The 18,666-nt window shown below is 46.0% G+C and overlaps 1 protein-coding gene across 4 annotated transcripts in view; it reads left to right on the plus strand.

Annotated features, from left to right (window-relative positions):
• LOC115096355 (KN motif and ankyrin repeat domain-containing protein 1-like) overlaps positions 1-18,666 on the plus strand; it is a 92,691-nt gene that overhangs the window by 61,455 nt on the left and 12,570 nt on the right. For all 4 annotated transcript variants that reach the window (XM_029610824.1, XM_029610827.1, XM_029610826.1 and 1 more), the window contains exons 3-8: positions 4,972-5,087; positions 7,700-9,697; positions 14,101-14,200; positions 14,783-15,049; positions 16,557-16,644; positions 16,992-17,211. In XM_029610824.1, coding sequence (XP_029466684.1) covers positions 5,030-5,087; positions 7,700-9,697; positions 14,101-14,200; positions 14,783-15,049; positions 16,557-16,644; positions 16,992-17,211 — 2,731 coding nt within the window. In that variant the 5' untranslated portion in view covers positions 4,972-5,029. The remainder of the gene's footprint in view (positions 1-4,971; positions 5,088-7,699; positions 9,698-14,100; positions 14,201-14,782; positions 15,050-16,556; positions 16,645-16,991; positions 17,212-18,666) is intronic.

Below are 18,666 nucleotides of genomic sequence, written 5' to 3' on the forward strand. Positions count from 1 at the left end.
GGGTGGGAACATCTGGTTTCCAATCGGAGCAGCCCGATCTTGTAAGAGATTATAAAACTCTCCCCCATAACTATCTGGTCCAGGGGCCTTGCATGAAGGGGCTCCATGGATACCATAGTGGATGTCAGCTAAGTGTAGTGGAGCATTCAGCTTAGTAAGCTGCATGTCCGAGAGTTTTGGTAGGATCAACCTTTGAAAAAAGTCCGTCCTCGCAGTCACATCCCTGCTCTGTCGTGCATAAAGACCTAAGTAATAATCTAAGAATACCCCACATAGCTTGTCATGAGCGTTAACCACTTTCTGGTTAGCATTCCGGACTGCCACAATGTATTTGGCTCCCAATTTATGTTTAACCAGGTGCGCCAGCAGCTTCCCGGCTTTGTTGCCATGCTGAAAAAGTTGAAGTCTGTAGTAAAACATGGATTTGACCGTACGTTGATGGAGGAATGCGTTCAAGGTCACTAGAGAGGTGAAAAAAAATCGGTTTTAGCTGTCGGAGAATGCCCCCTGCCATACTTCGGCTGAAATGACAGAGATTTCGCAATCAAGATCGCCACCCCTGCTTTATGCTTTCTGGAAGATGCCCAAAAAAATATCTCCCACCCACCATTTGTGAAGCTTATTGTGTTCAGCCTCGCTAAGGTGTGTCTCTTGAAGCATTACAATATCCACGTGGTGTCTTTTCAACATACTTAATACTTTTTGTCTTTTGATAGGCAAGCCTAAACCACAGACATTCCAAGAGATAATACGCATCCTAGGTTTACTAACCATTGTCTAGAAACCAAAGTAATATCAACTGATTCGTATCCATAAATCCAAAGGCCCCCCCCAGCCCAGAGTTGCCCTCATATATCCGTCTACCAGTTATGCAGATAATAAACATGTCATTCAGATTACCTCCGTATTGACAGATCTCCGTTAACCATCTAACTAGACTATTCCGAACCCTCCCCCTTCTTATAACCCATCCCCAGGCTAATGATAGCCTTACTTATCTCGCCCTTCTCCCAACCCTTGTGATCTCCCCGGGCCAAACACCTGGAGTTCTAGGGTCACCTGGTGTGATGCTAAGGACCCCCATTCTCTGTCCCCAACCCTCCAACCCGCAACCAGACATAAAAATAAACAATTATGTGACTATATAACTATGACCCCTCTGTGCGCAGGAATTCAAAGAATAATGTCCAACAAAAAGTGTTCTGTCAAAATTCAGCACACATATCGTAAATGCAGTTAGATATGGATGCATATCTGTAGCTTGAGAAGGTCCAGTCATATTTGTAGTTGATCGTCTACAGGTATGCCATGAAAACTTGCTACTTGGCGAAGGCCAAATCCCCACGCCAATTCGCTCAAAAGAAGCGGCATGTCTGACCCACTGACCATAGTACAAGACTACTTTGCTATTGTCCTACCTCACAGACAAAATCTTAATCCGCTGGAGGGTGAAATATGGTTGAAAGGGCAGCAGAGTTTAGACGCGGTCCAAACCGAAGCTAAAATATGTGGGCTTCCGCTCAGATCCGCAACAGAAAAATACAAATAGAGATACACAAAAGGGAGTATCAAGTCCCTAATGGTTGCTAGAGTAAAGTACCAACAGTCGCTGATGTTTATGGCTCAGGGTCCTGTACCGTCTCCCGTTAGGGTCTGAAGGAAATGTCGCTCCTCTTCAGGAGTGTTGTAGATGGTAATGTTGCTGGCATGCGAGATGCGCATATGGCGGGATATAACAAGGAGAGAGGAATTTTCTTTTGAAACAGTTCGAATCAGATAGGAGAAAAGGTTCTCCGTAGGGCTGCCAGTTTAACCGAATAGTCCTGAAAAATAAGTATCTTCTATTCCTCCATGTGGGGTTGTATACCTCGCCAAACAGCTTGCAGAATTGCTGCCTTCTGGTTGAAATCCAGAAAGCATGCTATAACCACTCGGGGCCTGGTAGTGTTTTCTTGGCGGGGGCCTACCCAATGTGCCCACTCAATGTGAATCAGCCCAATCGACTCAGGCAGCTGCAGCGCTGTTGGGAGCCATTTTGTGGGATCTTCACGTAGCTCACTTTCTGGTAGCGTTTCGGGAAATCCCAAAAAGCGCAGATTATTGTTCCGTGAACAATTTTCCAAATCTTCCAGCTTGTTTTCAATATAATTCAGTCGGTTGGTCGCATTGATTGCTGTGGTGTCACTGCTGCGCAACCCATCTTCCCATGTCGAGACGCGCTGCTCCATCTCGGTAAGTCTCTGTGCCATTGAGCTGAATGAACCAGTTAGTTCTTCTAATTTAGCAAATACCCCTTTGAATTTTCCATCCAATTTTTGATAGAGTGCTTTTTCAACTGCCTCAGTCACTGCAGCAATCAGCATTTCTGTCAAGGCCACCTCCGGTAGTGCCTCTGGTTTCCCATTTGCCATCTTTGAGTCTGTGGCCCTCACTTTTTCTTTCTCCTTTTTCAAGAGCCGGCCTGACATAGCCGTTTTAAGAAAAAAAACGATTAGTCCGAACAGCACACAGAAGGGTTGCAGAGCTTGGCTTTTCCCCTTGAGTGTCTCTTAGGATGGAGTGGTCTACATGGCTGGAACCAGTCCTTTAAGGCTCTCCTAGATACCCCTTCAGAGGCAGGGCTCGGAAAACAATGTGCCCAGGTTGGATTTTCAAATCGGGATGTGCTGCCCCCTCAGAAAACAAGTAGGCACCAGAGTCTATCGTGGGCACTTTAAGAACATAAGAAAATGCCATACTGGGTCAGACCAAGGGTCCATCAAGCCCAGCATCCTGTTTCCAACAGTGGCCAATCCATTGTTACCAAGTAATACACTTGGCTTCAATGGATCTTACAACATAAAAACTGTTTTTAATGTCTAAACCACCATGTAGGTTTTCCCCTTCATTTTTATGAGCATAGCAATTTCCTCAGACTCTTCTGTACTTCTTGATAAATCAAACCCAGAACTGGGATTTGGCACTATGAACATTTTGTTTGCAATTACCCAGGGGACTATTCCCCCTATTTTATATCCCCTCCCAACTTTAGTCGAGTTATTGAAATTATGATCCTAGGTCGGGGCCACATAGCAGGGCTTCTTCTAAAAGTTGGCAATCACAGGCTCTAAATCCGGCCACCAGATGTTGACATTGCACGATGATTGGAGCCGTCTCCCTCCAGGGCTGTGAATGCTGCCTCCTCAGCTAGAGAAGCAGAGGGAAAACCAGACGCTTAATTTCCCTTTTGAAATCAAGGCTTTGCACCCAGGCCCGCCGTTTTTAAAAATGGCTCTCCATTAAGTGTGTGACGAAGGCATGAAGCTTGTGAACGAATCAAGGTCATGTTTTGCCCCAGTGAAATGCTGACCTCTCTTAAGCTTTTCATTCTCACTTGCACCCGAGGGGGTTAACCCGTAGCTGATGGGCCTGGCACCTGGGGTTCTCTCTCTCTGCTTGGGAGGGGCCGGTGCACTTGGAAGGCCATAGGGAGTGTGTATAGAAGTCACCGATTCTGTGGGAGACTCCAAACAAATATGTATATGTTCTTCTTGCGTAAAACAAAAGGAAACCAGATCTCCAAACGCCGAACCTTTCCCATTTTTCACCCCTTGCGCGCACCTCCTGGGTTTGGCTGGATGCAGCCCCATTGCTCTGCAGGCAAACGTGAAAGCAGGAAGCAGCCCGATGGCCCCGTGGCAGTGCCATGCACCACAGTGCAGGAAACCCTTATTTGACTGCTGGACCCAGTTCCTGCTCCTTGAGCTGGCAGGGGCCTGGGATGCTGCAGAGGCAGAATTGACAACCCCAAGGAGGATGGGAGTCCATCTCCTTGTACAACAGCGACACCTACTGGCCATACTTAGAATGTTTATATGCTGGGTTGAAAAAGGAGTCACGCTCTTGGTCTTTCAGCCAGAGAACTGTTATAGGGACTTAGCCTAATGTGGGAGCAAGGGACTAAAATAGAGGAAATCCCCAAGATAAAGGAAGAGGGACAGGGAGAGAAATACGTATGTGTTTTGTGCCTGCACCCATGCTCTGTCCTGCTCCCTGTTCAACGTCTCCACCTCCTGACTGATGACGCCATAGCATCGATGCGCGCTGTTCTGCGGGAAATCCGGGTTTGGTTTCTGGACTCGGCTTTTGTGCCTTGCGCCGGCGAGGGCTGGGGATGCCGACGCGGGCAGAGCTCACCGTCTCTGGGATGGAGGGGAGTCCCCCCCCCCCTTGCAGAATGGCGACCCCTACAGGTGGGATTCATTGTGCCCCGGTGTGTGTGACCCTCTGGCAAGTGTGGTCACTGAGTTGGCTGGGGAAAAACCCCTGTGTAGATGCAAAAGAAAGCTCATGCCAGGATAAGTCCCTCTTGGGGTCCGGTCCTCACTGCTGTGGAGGCGCCAGGAGGTAGGAGGCAGCTACGGTGGATAAAAAGCGTTTGCACGTTCTTCTAGTTATTTCACATATACGGTCCCCAGCTGGCTCCATGTGAAGTGGCTAAATCAGTCCAACCCTGGTTTGACCCCCAGTGCATTCAGGGATTTGTAGTTCTCTAAGAAAAACAAGAAGTGGTTCTCAACCCAGTTGGGTTTTTCTTGCCATCCACAACGCATACGCACAAGGCATGGTTTGCATTCAGCGGATGCAGTGCACGCCAGTCTTATCTCACACACGTTCGTTGTGGATGTCCTGGAAACCAGACCGGGTCAAGCACCCCCCCTGTCATAGAGAAATTGGAACCCTGGACGTAGGCAATGGGAGCTAAACCAGGACTGGATCAGCCTGTCCGCTCCGCGCACAGTCATCTGGGGAGCGTCGGCGTAAGAATGTATTATTTCAGGCCCCGCGGACGTGTGAGCACAGAGGAGGTCAAAGCGATGTTGACGGGGGTGTGTGTGACACGAGTGTGTTAGAAATGTGTTTTCAATCTGCGTCCGTTGAGTGCTGGGCCCAGGAAACCGAACTAATTCTGTCTCTACGTTGGACTTTCAGATCTTGAAGAAAGCCCGTTCCCTTTCCTTTTAGGAAGACTCCAAACATTTGCCTATGGATGTGTGAGCCCGTCAGAGCCATGGCGCAGTGGGTCCATGTGAATCCGAGCCTCCCAGGTAACAGATTTATTTTTAGGCGTTGATTATTCAGTTCTGAGTGAGAAATCCTGCTCTCTTTGTTGTCCTCCGTAAAATAACAGTCCTTCAGCTGCTTACAGCCAGTGTTTTGAGGGAGGGGAGGGTGTTATGTCTTACTACAAGCAATGTTTGATCCCGTATACCCTCAGGGGCAAAAAAAAAAACCTTTGCTATTCAAAAGTTACAGGGCACAGACCAAACGGAGCAAGGCTACGGTTGGCCTCTGCCCTTTTATTTCTGTATTTGTTTCAGGAAGCTTATTTAGCAATATGGCTTCCTGGGTTGAGTTAGACGTGATGTATTTTGGGGAGTCTTTTAAATATTTGTATTCTCAATTCATTTATGCCGATCAGAACGGGAGCCGCCTTCTCTGGCGTAGATCGTTTTGATGCACGGGGTGTTGGCTTGGGCTGTACAGTGGACTGATTGCCGGCCACGCTTCCTCGGGGGCAGTAGCCGCAATCTCCTGACCTCCGTTTGACTCCTCACTATGGTTCATACCCGCCCACTGGAGGAGCAACTTCAATTGGACAGCACTGCTGCCAATCAGAAGGACCAAAGCCAACCGCCTGAGAGAAAAATACAAGCAAAGGCTTTTCCCATTCACGCTCCCATTTTCTTAATGGGGGTTTAACCCCCATGGCACAGTCCAATATATAAATCACAACACAGAAGCCACCTCCTCTCCCAATGTACAAACCAAAAACAAGGAGAGGGCAAATTATTCCCAAAAATGTTAAAATACTTTTTCAATTTTTATATATACCGTAAATAAGGAGAACGGTATCATAAAGTTAAAATGCCTTTTAACGTCAATCCACTGTCTCCTAGGGCCTGAGACAATATCAGTTTTTATGGCACCATAATTTATAATCACGTACCATCTCCCTTATATACTTTTTATAGATTTTGGATATTTTTTGTAATTTCACTTTATTATTAAATCTCTAAAAGTGCAGTAATATTTTATTTCAATTGTGACCTTCCAAAACCTTCATTCCCAAAAATCTTTTAAAAAAGAGATTTAATAATAAAGTGAAATTACAAAAAATATCCAAAATCTATAAAAAGTATATAAGGGAGATGGTACGTGATTATAAATTATGGTGCCATAAAAACTGATATTGTCTCAGGCCCTAGGAGACAGTGGATTGACGTTAAAAGGCATTTTAACTTTATGATACCGTTCTCCTTATTTACGGTATATATAAAAATTGAAAAAGTATTTTAACATTTTTGGGAATAATTTGCCCTCTCCTTGTTTTTCGACAGTCCAATATATGCCACAAATCCACAAGTGGAGAGTACCAACACACTGTGATAATAACTGGCAAAAAAAAGGTGTGTTGGCGGTTATTAATAAGTCTGTGTCTGCGTCTTTGAATAGAGAACTCATTGCCAAATGTAGGAAATGCGAGTTTTACTTCAGCAATTCAGCAAGTGAAGAGTAGGCTTCATCACCCTGGGTCCCCTGCCAGAGTCTGAAGGAGGAAGCCTCTTCTTAAAGATCAGAGCAGGTCCTGAAGCACAGGGGCTGACTGCTGGGAACCGTCTTGCTTGCGGAGACCCTGCTGTCAGAGACATTAGTTGCCTGCCGTTAACAAAATGAGCTTGCAGACCTCATTTTCTGGTTCCAAGAACATTTTTAAATAATAATTTGCCAAAAATGTTGTTGAAATAAATGAAGGTATTTATATATGTGTTTTCATTCAGCTCTAGGAGCTGATTCACCCCTAATGTCAATGCCCCTTTATTTCTTTTTTCCACCAATTCTTGTTCAAGATTTCATCTTGTTTTCAAATAGAGTATGGAGGATGAAAACAGACTGTCCTTCAGTGCTGTCTCTTCCAATCTGCCTCCTTCAGCTCCTGTGCAGGGCATCGTGGGTGCCGAGGAGCTGGACGTTAAGATGGCCACCCTCCTCCTTCCCAGTTTACTGCTCTTTGTTATATTTTGAGAACAATTTTCAAAGGCCATGTACCCACGTAAATCCCAATTTGCCTGAGTAAAAGGGTTGTCCGAATACTGCCCACTCTTTACTCTGCTACAAGCATGCATGGGGTCCCACAGAATGCTCGCTAGGAATAGCTGCTTCCAGGCGCGTGCTTAGTTCAGGGGAGGAAAACAATGCACGTGGATTGCACTTTCAACGCTATGCATTTGGTTTTGCATGGGAAAAGTATCCATGGGGAAAAACAGATGCAAATGTCTGCAGATTGTTCAGCCCCGGGGCAATTTTCAACCCGAAGGTACGCGTGTGCTTTCACTTTGAAAAATCGGTGCAAAGATCGTGGGGAAAATGTTACCAGTGGACTTTCCACCAAGGTGGGCGCTTTGAAAGCTGCCCTCTTTATTATCAAATAGGTAATTATCAAATGTCAGAGAGACTCAAAATGGAAAATAAAGATGTTACCTTTTTTGGTTTTCAGTTTGGGAATCCATAAGAATAGGGAACAGTTTGTGCTTTGTATTTTCAAAACGTGTTTCTTTCCATTTGTCCCCAAGGACCAAAACTGATGATGAGATTATGCCATCTGTTGAACTGATAACCTGTTTTCCTGTTATTAACTGTAGGATCATTTTGTTTACAGATATAGGGAGTAACTTTTTGTACAGAGACCAGGATGGCAGTGAGAAGAATGCCTACACTGTGGAGACTCCTTACGGCTTTCAGTTGGACCTGGATTTTCTGAAGTATGTCGATGACATCCAAAGTGGTCAGACTCTGAAGAAAGTGCCAGTTCATCGTAGGCCCAAAGCACCCAAGCATTCTGGTTCTCTGTGGAGCCCTAGCAGCCAGGCTGGGGGATGGACCTCCACAGAGTCTCTGGCGTCCACTACCAGTGAAGACGGTAAATGCGGGGTCCTACTTTCGCCAAGGGGCAGAACTCAGTCCAATTCCTCTGATGCAAGAGAGCCCTCAAGTCTACAGACTTCCAACATTGGGTCCCCAACCCCCGTCATCAAGCTTCTTCCACCGCCGTCCCCTAAATCCCTCGTACGGAATGCACGTGTGGAGAAGACGTTACTGGAGACCAGCAAGAGGCTAGAACAGGAGCAGTTGAACTTGCAGAACACCGGAGATAGTCAGAGCAGGCCCAAGCTTTCCAGCAGTGATTGCAAAGCCAGCGCATCTGTCTCCGGCTCTGCCTTCTCGCATCTGGCCCAGTTGTCCCCTTCCATCCCGCAGAATGGTGGAGGGGAAGGACCAGCGATTCTCAGTCCCTCCTTCATGGGTTCTGTGAGGCTCAGCCCTCTGAACTCTGGAAGAAGCACTCCAGCCACCACCATTAGCCCGATGCATCTTCAGTATGTTCGAGAGCAGATGGCCGCTGCCCTGAAGCAGCTCAGAGAGTTAGAGGAACAGGTAAAGACCATCCCACTTCTGGAGCAGAAGGTTTCGACCCTGAGGAAGGAGAAGGAGAAACTTCTGACTGAGCTGCAGAAGAAAGAGTTGCCCAAGTCTGTCTTCCGGCAGCGATCCTATAGTGCAGATAATGCTGGCAGGTTGGATGGGGGTCCAGAGAAAAGCCAGGAGGTCCGAGCTGAGTCATGCAATGAACTGGAGATGCTGAAAGCTCGGACAAGTAAAGTCACAGAGCTGAAGAGGTTGACAGAAAGACTTGCTGTTTCTGAGAGGAATGTGAGGCCCACCAGAGGCAGCACTGCCAGATTACCAGCAAGCTCACCAAAGATGCCATCAGAAAAAAAGGACAAGCAGAGCAGGTCGATAGCAGTAGGATCAGAGGTGGACATGAATGAGGCAGTGTTTTACTACAGGTCCCAGAGGCTCTGCCAGGACGCAGCAGTGGGCCACGAGACAGAGAGGAAGGAAGCGAGTGTGTGGGTCATGGAGTCTATGCTGGGACTCACTTCAGAGGCTGAGAAAGAAATTGAGCTACTGCAACATACCATTGAGCATCAGAGGGATGTGATTTCTATGCTGGAGGGGCATTTAAGAGAGGCGACCCATGAGCTTGAGAATCTGAGTGTGGAGGTTTGCTCCCGGAGGTCAACAGACTCCATCAACAAGGAAGTGATGGTCAAACCTGAGCTGGTGGAAGCTTACACTGAGGCCAGGATTCCTGTGCAGAATCAGGCAGTGGGAAACCACGTGGAAACCAGGGAGATGGCCATGGATTGCTCACCGCAGATGGCCTGTGTTGCAGTCAGCTGTAACGTGGAAGCTAAGGATGTGGCAGTGGGTCCAGATTCAAGGACTGAGTACCATGAAAAATGCATCCAGGTGGGCCTGGATCCACAGCCACATGCAGCCTGTGCCTCCCGCATCCTGATATTGGACAGTGGTGGTGAGCAGGCGGATATGGTTGTTTCCAAGACCCACAGCACGGCCCATGCTGGCGGGCGAGCAAGGGCCACCGTGAGCATCAAGGAGGCCATCAGGCAGGCAGGATCGTGTGATAAAAGCAGAAAGTTGTCAGATCTAGAAGACAAGGTTGCGGCACTGAGGTCTTCATTGGGCACGATGAAAGAGGACTGCCTTATCATCCAGAATACCAACAGTGCTCTGCATGGCGATCAGAGCCTCGGAGAGGGAGAGGCCTGTGCTCCCCTCAGCCCACTGGCTGGTAAGAGCTTTTCCACAAATTTCCTCTCAAATCCTCTTAGTGACCAGACCATGAATGTCCTACTCCCAACGGCTTCTAACAGGAGTAATATAAGGGATTCTTTCCGGGCTATGACACCTTTTATGTGGGCCAATATCTGAGAAAGAGACCAGTCTGGGACTGAAAGATCACATAAGGTTTCATTAGTGGATTATCGTTATGTTGGTCTGTAATAAGGTATCCGTAGCCTGCCATGACTCCAGTTCTCTGCAGGCTACGATACCTTTCCACAGAGTATTTTAAGAGGGAGAGTTACTTGGTGTGTTCTAGAATTTGGTTATAAGAAAGCTTAGTTATAAATGCATTATTAAATTCTAGGAGACATTATAAATATGATATAGCTTATATCGGTGTGCCTTTCTCTGGGTCTGGTATACTCTGGTATCCTTTGGGGGCAAAAATTAAACTACCTATGTAGGTACAAACCCTATGGGTATTTTATACCCGCAGGAGTTACAGCAATAATCAAAGCAAAACTACGAGGGTATCTTTACTTTAATTATTGCCCCTTGAAAAATTACCTACAGAGATTTTGGGGTTGGAATAATTGTGTGTGTGTGTGTTTATAAAGTTTGCAAAGGGTGTAAATAGTTTTGCTGTGGGATGGTGTACAATTAGAGCAAGGGGGTTACATTTGCAGGAGGCACAAAATTTTGCAAAGGGGTCAAAACGCAAGCCGACTTTGAGAAATTTCAGGAGGACCTTGTGAGACCGGGGAGCTGGACATCTAAATGGCAGAAGAAATTTAACATAGACAAGGGCAAATGATGCACATAGGGAGAAAAAAATATCCAAACTGAAAGGTAACATAATCCTAGGTTCCATCCTAAGAGTCGCCACTCTATAAACGGACCTTGGAGCCATTGTGGACAGTCCGTTGAAATGTTCAGCTCGGGGTGCAGCAGCAGCCGCTAAAAAAGCAATCAGAATGTCAGGTGTTATAAGGAGAAGGGAATAGCCTGACGCCCCGATCTCGATATCAAAGGTGGAATATTGTGGGCCGTTCTGGTCGCCCTATCTCCAGAAAGATATAGCAGAACGAGAAAAAGTGCAAAGATGGGCAACAGAATTGAAGAGGATGGCAAGGCTCAACAGCTTAGGGCTATTTTAGCTTGGAGGAGATATGCTAAAAGTATAAAAAAGTCATGAGTGGGGTGCCACAGGTTGATAGAGAATGGCTATTTACTCCGTTCAGTAGCACTAGGACTAGGGGACCCGCCATGAAACTAACTGGTAGAAGATTTACAATGAACTCTATGAAGTCATTTTGCAGTCAATAGAATTTGCTGCCAGAAAATGTGGTCAAGGCTAGTAATGTAGCTTAATTTAAAAAAAAAAAAGGTTTGGGCAAGTTTCAAGAGGGTAGGTCTATTAACCTTGATTTAGCTGGAGGGCCTTAGGTGTCACCATCTCCACCTTCTGGGAGTGAGCAACACGGGAATGGTCTTTCCAATCTGGGATCTGATGGGTACTTCCAAGTGACCCAGACTGGCTACTGCCGGGGACGGGATGCTGGGCTCCATAGACCATTAGTCTGACCCAGCTTGGCATGTCTTGTGTTCTTAAGCTTTCTTGGGGTCATTTTTCAGTTGGAAAGAACATGCAGAGTTTAGATCGTACAAAACTCTGCGCATTGTTCCATCTGTGAGGAAAATGCTTAGTGCTTCTGGCTCTATAGTGGTGTTTCCCAACCTTGTCCTCTGGTTTTCAGTATATTCATAATTTGCATGCACCAGGTCTCCACTGTGTACAAATCTATGTCATGCATGTTCATTATGGCTGCCCAGAAAGCCCCAGCTGGTTAGGTGGGCCTCTAGGACTGGGTTGGGAGCCACTGCTCCATATAATGACTTTTTTCATTGTAACTTTATAAGCCAGTGAGAAACATCTTAAGCTGAGGCGCACCAAGGTTTGAGCTTTATCATGTTTATTAGGTTGCCTGGAACTGAATAATTGAGCTTCCTGTGTTTCTGAATCTTCAGATGTTCCCCACAGCAAAACGTAAGAGCTCTAATATGTTTCCAAGAGTCTCCCTGAGCATGAGATTGCATGGACATAAATTATAAAGCCTTACAACAGGGGCTTTCCACGAACAGGTCTGCTTTTCAGGAGAACTGTATTATATAAAGTAACCTGGCCATTAGACCAAAAATATGCAGATAGATCTGCTTGAATATTCATTGTGGATATCTTGATACGCAGGCCAATTTAAGAGAAGCACAGGTTAGGCAACTTATAAATCAAACAAAATAAATAGAATATGTCTATGACTCTCCCTGATGTTCACTAGACATGAATGATAGAGCCTTATGTGTGCATAGAACTCTCCTGAGGGTTCTCTTAACCTGAATGATAGAGCCTTATAATGTGTGCTTAGGACTCTCCTCAGCGTACCCTTAACCTGAATGATAGAGCCTTATAATGTGTATATAGAACTCTCCTGAGGGTTCTCTTACCCTGAATGATAGAGCCGTATAATGTGTGCTTAGGATTCTCCTCAGCGTTCCCTTAACCTGAATGATAGAGCCTTATAATGTGTATATAGAACTCTCCTGAGGGTTCTCTTAACCTGAATGATAGAGCCTTATAATGTGTGTATAGGACTCACCTCAGGGTTCCCTTAACCTGAATGATAGAGCCGTATAATGTGTATATAGAACTCTCCTGAGGGTTCTCTTAACCTGAATGATAGAGCCTTATAATGTGTGTATAGGACTCTCCTGAGGGTTCTCTTACCCTGAATGATAGAGCCGTATAATGTGTGCTTAGGATTCTCCTCAGCGTTCCCTTAACCTGAATGATAGAGCCTTATAATGTGTGCTTAGGACTCTCCTCAGCGTTCCCTTAACCTGAATGATAGAGCCTTATAATGTGTATATAGAACTCTCCTGAGGGTTCTCTTAACCTGAATGATAGAGCCTTATAATGTGTGTATAGGACTCACCTCAGGGTTCCCTTAACCTGAATGATAGAGCCGTATAATATGTGTATAGGACTCTCCTCAGGGTTCCCATAAACTGAATGATAGAGCTTTATCAGGTGTATATAGGATTCTCCACAGAGTTCCCTTAACCTGAATGATAGAGCCGTATAATGTGTGCTTAGGACTCTCCTGAGGGTTCCCTTAACCTGAATGATAGAGCCTTATAATGTATGTATAGGATTCTCCTCACGGTTCCCCTAACCTGAAGGATAGAGCCATATAATATGTGTATCGGACTCTCCTCAGAGTTTCCTTAACCTGACTGATAGAGCCTTATAATGTACATATAGGATTCTCCTCAGAGTCCCTAAACCTGACTGATAGAGCCTTATAATGTACATATAGGATTCTCCTCAGCGTTCCCTTAACCTGAATGATAGAGCCTTATAATGTACATATAGGATTCTCCTCAGAGTCCCTAAACCTGACTGATAGAGCCTTATAATGTACATATAGGATTCTCCTCAGCGTTCCCTTAACCTGAATGATAGAGCCTTATAATGTACATATAGGATTCTCCTCAGAGTCCCTTAACCTGACTGATAGAGCCTTATAATGTACATATAGGATTCTCCTCAGAGTCCCTTAACCTGACTTATAGAGCCTTATAATGTACATATAGGATTCTCCTCAGAGTCTCTTAACCTGACTGATAGAGCCTTATAATGTACATATAGGATTCTCCTCAGAGTCCCTTAACCTGACTGATAGAGCCTTATAATGTACATATAGGATTCTCCTCAGAGTCCCTTAACCTGACTGATAGAGCCTTATAATGTACATATAGGATTCTCCTCAGAGTCCCTTAACCTGACTGATAGAGCCTTATAATATACATATAGGATTCTCCTCAGCGTTCCCTTAACCTGACTGATAGAGCCTTATAATGTACATATAGGATTCTCCTCAGAGTCCCTTAACCTGACTGATAGAGCCTTATAATGTACATATAGGATTCTCCTCAGCGTTCCCTTAACCTGAATGATAGTCTTATAATGTAGGTATAGAATTCTCCTCAGGGTCCCTTAACCTGCACGATAGTGCTCTATAATGTGTTTATTAGCCTCCTAAGGTTCCCAAGAACTGAGTTCTAGAGCTTTAAGATGTATTTTGAAGGGCACTAGAACTGAATGATGGACCCTTTCATTCATCCTTTTGATTCTGGGATTCAGGATCTCGGCCTCACTCAGTGCCATTCTGTGATTTAGCTGTTATTCATTTCAGGAGCCGTGTAGACACGGAAAACATTTTGTGCATGCAAGCAAAGTGCCGCATGCACAGCAGACATCCTGTATCTATGGCTTCATGATAGGAAAGGAAGGAGATTCCTTGTTCCTTACAGTACTGTTCTCACCCCCCTTCCCCTTCTTTAATCCACCAGGATCTCTGAAATCCATCATGAAGAGGAAAGATGGCACGGCAGTAAGTGAGAGCGCTGGAAACAAGAAGAGCCTGAAGTTTGTGGGCATCCTGAACGGAGAGTGAGTCCTGCTTGTATTCCGGTCTGTGACGCACGCGTTACTCTGAGAACAGATACAATCGGTGCTCTGATGGGTGTGTGCAGGTGTAGCTTGGGACAGGTTTCTGCCGGGGAAGCCTGTGCTTGCAAGGATGTGTGATTTAGCGGTTGGGAGTGATCTGTGGCAGCACAGCTGCTTAGGACCTCCGCATTCACATGCTACACCCTTGGCTGTGACCCTCTGGGTGACCCGGTTCTGCATCTGACCCTGGCTGTTACCCTGGACGGTCACTTTAGCTCTTTGTGCCTCATCCTAATCCCAGCTCTGCCCGACTCTTTGTACTGAGCTGCAAGGGATAATAGTGATCAGGGTTCTTCCGCTTGTCTCCTCTTCTGAAGCTGATACTTCAGATCACTGATCGAATGCGAAAATTGCTCGTCAGCTGTTCCACCTCCGAGGTGGCTGTAAGCAGAATGCGTGTTTCTGAAATGAACTGTCAATGAAAGTGCACCACATAAATCCCTTCCATTATTCAGGAGATCCGTACTAGAGAAACAAAACTGTACCTTTAATTCCACACTGAGAACTTCCCTTTCTGAGCAGGTATGAGAGCACCTCTAGTGAAGGCTCTAGTGAGGAGGAGGAGGAAGAGGACAGTTCTTTGGAGAAGGTGTCCCCGGACAGCTCGGACAGCGATGAGCTTGATCTCATCGAGACCTCAGAGGAGGAGCTGAATGTGAACCTGCAGGACAGCGACAGCGACCTGGAATCCCTCGGCCAGGCGAAGGAGAAGAGAAAGAGGAGGAAAAAGTGGGGGAAGGAGGCAGGAGGAGGAGGAGAGAAGGCAGATCCAGGAGAAGTGAAGGAGAAGTAAGTACAGGGGAGAGTCTAAATCCAGGGATCCTCTCTGGTGGTTTCCACTGTGCAGTGTCATTCGTCAGTGCCACAACTAACAATCATTTATTTTTTTTCACCGGGTCTACCAGCTCACGCCAGTCTCTTCCAACCGCTTCCCCATCCCTAAGCACTGTGGGGTTTCTAGCCCTTGGTTTTGTATTAATTCAAACAAGACTAGCATCCCAGAATGCTTGGGATTGTCTCAGAACTTGCCTACAAACACTAGCTGACCAATTTGTTTTCCTGCAGGAGTTACAAGAATCATAAAAGGCAAAGTAACTCATTCCAGTTTGTATATTACCATATACAGATTATTCTGCAGGCTTTGTTTACCCTCCACCGTGCCCTGTAGTGGGAACCTCTGTCCCAGAATTCCCTGCTTCTGGTGCTTGCCAACTGACTCCATGCCTACTCGCCAGGCTCGGTTCTGCCCGACTGCCTCTGTTTACTTGCAGTTTCAGCTTCAGATAGGAGCACAGGATTGTAAAGACCGTGAGGTGGAGTCAGGATCAGCTCAGCCTGGCCACTTGGTATGAAGCCATTTGGTGACCCCTTGCGTAACCCCACATGGAGTTAAGAGATCCCACATCTCTCCCTGTACTCACGCTGGATGCAGACGTGCTGCATCCAGTGGGGCAGAGGGGCTGGGATTACATTCCCCCCACTCCCCAAAAAAAATGTTGCAGTCCAGTTGCATCGTTGCTCCAGGGCTTCGGCCCATTTTCTTCACCAATGAAATCTCTGTGGGTCGAGATGCCTTTTACTGGACCAATGTAAGAATAACCCAAAGGCAAGGATGTTTGTGAGGTTTTGAGCCTGCACAGATCCTCCCAGCAGTTGAAAAAGGAAGCTGCTGTCCTTGGCTCTCTGGAGGAAGGGTTCCTTCCCTCCCTGGAATTGGGAAGGGATCTCTTTCTCAAGGAATATTTTTTAAATAATTATTTTTTTTATTCACCGTTTCATGCGTAACATACAACAGCACATAATGCCAACCTGAACTGATAAAAGTACTTCCTGTATACCCAGCTATTTTGCTGTGTATTTTTTTGTTGTTGTTGTTGTTGTTTTTTTAATGAAAAGATGCTCCCCACCACCACCCGGTACAAAAATAAAACCAGAAGCATTTTACCCAAACCGTGTGGCTATATCTCTTCCTGTACTCGCCTTCCGACCACTGCTCTTTGTTAGAGGTTGTGTTGAATGGTGGGCGCAGCCGTTCTGTTATCATCCGCACGCTCCCTCGTCCCCAGTCCAGCCCAATGAGGATCGAGCTCATTAAGTGACCCTGAGAGATTCTCAGGAGACGGAATCCTTGTCCCTTGACCTCTGAGCAGCTTGGGTTCCAGATTGTTGGCGCTCTGTGTGCGGCAGGTCCCCCCACACGTTCACATGGAGGCAGCTATCCTTTCGCTTGACAGGGATAAGTGAGGACACTAGGCAGGACTGGGCACTTGTCACTCAGGAGGGTGTTCTCTTCCAGGTTTGAGCTAAGTGTGAAGATGAGAGAGGCGTGTTTAATCATGAAGAACAACTTGCATGACCCCGACATCCAGAAGAACACGGAGGCGGTAAGTAACCAGGGAAATCACAGCCAGACCAGGATAATCCCCCATTAGCAAATCGCACCAGGGGGATCCCTTACAGGAAATCAATCAAACCAATGTAGTCTTCTAGAATAGAAAACGGTAGCCAGGTCATGGTAATCCCCTATAGGAAATCATACATCAGACCTGAGTAATTCCCCATAGGAAATCCCAAACCGGACCAGGGTAATTCCCAAGAGGTAATCACACATGCCAGCTGAGTAATTCCAGGGAAGTTAGTGTAATGCATCCTTCCCCTGCTTGTGATGGGGTCCTTTGCTAGACATCCTTCTCGCACATGGCCAGGAACTCGTACCCTGCTGTCTCTCTAGGTCACCAGCATCAACATCGTCCAGCAGGAGTGGTTCCGGGTGTCCAGCCAGAAGTCCTCCCATCCTGGCCCAGTGTCCGATTACCTCGCGGCCTTTGCTGAGATGTCCTCCGGCGTGCTGGCATATGTGGTCAACCTGGCGGATGCCAACGGAAACACCGCCCTCCATTACAGCGTCTCGCACTCCAACTTCCAGATTGTGAAGCTGCTGCTGGACACTGGTGAGAGCTGCCCCCCGTCCCTCAAGCAGAATCAGAAACGTTGCGCCGTCCCCACTGCCATATCCCATGCTCCATCCCTTCTCTCTCATCTGTTTCCTCTCATTGCCTTCTCTCCCCTTTTCAGTATTCTTATTGAATGGAATCAGAACTTATCTGCATGTTTACATTGGAGAAGCTGCACAAATCTGGGGGAAAAATAAGGGCTGACTCTCAATAGTGACTTAGCAGAAGGAGAGGCTGTAGGATCTGCTAATAAGGTAGAAGATAGATTAAAAAAAAAAAAAATTAAAAATCTGTCATTAATGATTCAGTATGGAGTGAAGTGTGGGATCTCTTCCAGTGATTCAACAGGGGGAAGGGTGTGGGATCTGCCATTAATGACTCAGTAGGGAATGAGGAGTGGAATCCCTCTTATTAGTGACTCAGCAGGGGGAGGAATATGGGACATCTCTCAATACTTAATGTATACAGTAATGATCTGTATTTTAATATGTTTGTTTTATTGTCTTTTTGTTACATGCTGCTGTATTGTTTTATTTGAATTATAATTTATGAATGTTTTAGTTGTAATTCGCCTTGAACATTGTTGTTGGATGTTGGCAGAATATAAGAAGCCTAAATCAATAAATAGTGACTCGGGTAGGAGTAAAGTGTGCAATCTCTCCTAGTGACTCACCATAGAGAAAGGTGCAGGATCTTTCACAACAGAAAGGAATGAAGTGTGGAATTGCTGTTATTGAAACATAGAAATGATGGCAGAAGAAGACCAAACGGCCCATCCAGTCTGCCCAGCAAGCTTTCATACTTATTTTTCTCATACTTATCTGTTACTCTGACCGCTGAGGTCAGGGCCCTTATTGGTAACTTTTTGGTTCTAATTTCCTTCCACCATTGATGTAGAGAGCAATGCTGGAGCTGCATCAATGTGAAGTATCAAGCCTACTTGGTTAGTGGTAGTAATCGTTGCAATAATCAAGCTATTCCCACGCTTATTTGTTTGCCCAGCCTGTGCCATTCAGTCCTTGTTGGTTGTTATCTGAATATAAATCCTCTTTTCTTCATTCCCCCTGCCGTTGAAGCAGTGAGCTGCACTCTATATGTCTTCAAAGTGAAGTATCACGCTTGATTGGTTCAGGGTAGTAACCACCGTAACAAGCAAGCTACACCCATGCTTATTTGTTTTTCCAGCCTGTGCAATTTAGTCCTTGTTGGTTGATTGAATATGAATCCTCTTTTCTTCATTCCTCCCTGCCATTGAAGCAGAGAGCTGCTTGGATGTGCAATGAAAGTGAAGTATCAGGCTTATTTGGTTTGAGGTAGTAACCGCTGCAACAAGCAAGCTACTCCCCCGCTTTTTTGTGAATGCAGATCCTTTTCCCCACATTTCCTCTTGCCGTTGAAGCATAGAGCAATGTTGGAGTTGCTTTAACCGTGTGTATGTTTATTGAATAAGGG

Source organism: Rhinatrema bivittatum, chromosome 8, assembly GCF_901001135.1.
Source record: "Rhinatrema bivittatum chromosome 8, aRhiBiv1.1, whole genome shotgun sequence".
In the NCBI taxonomy this organism is placed as follows: Eukaryota; Metazoa; Chordata; class Amphibia; order Gymnophiona; family Rhinatrematidae; genus Rhinatrema; species Rhinatrema bivittatum.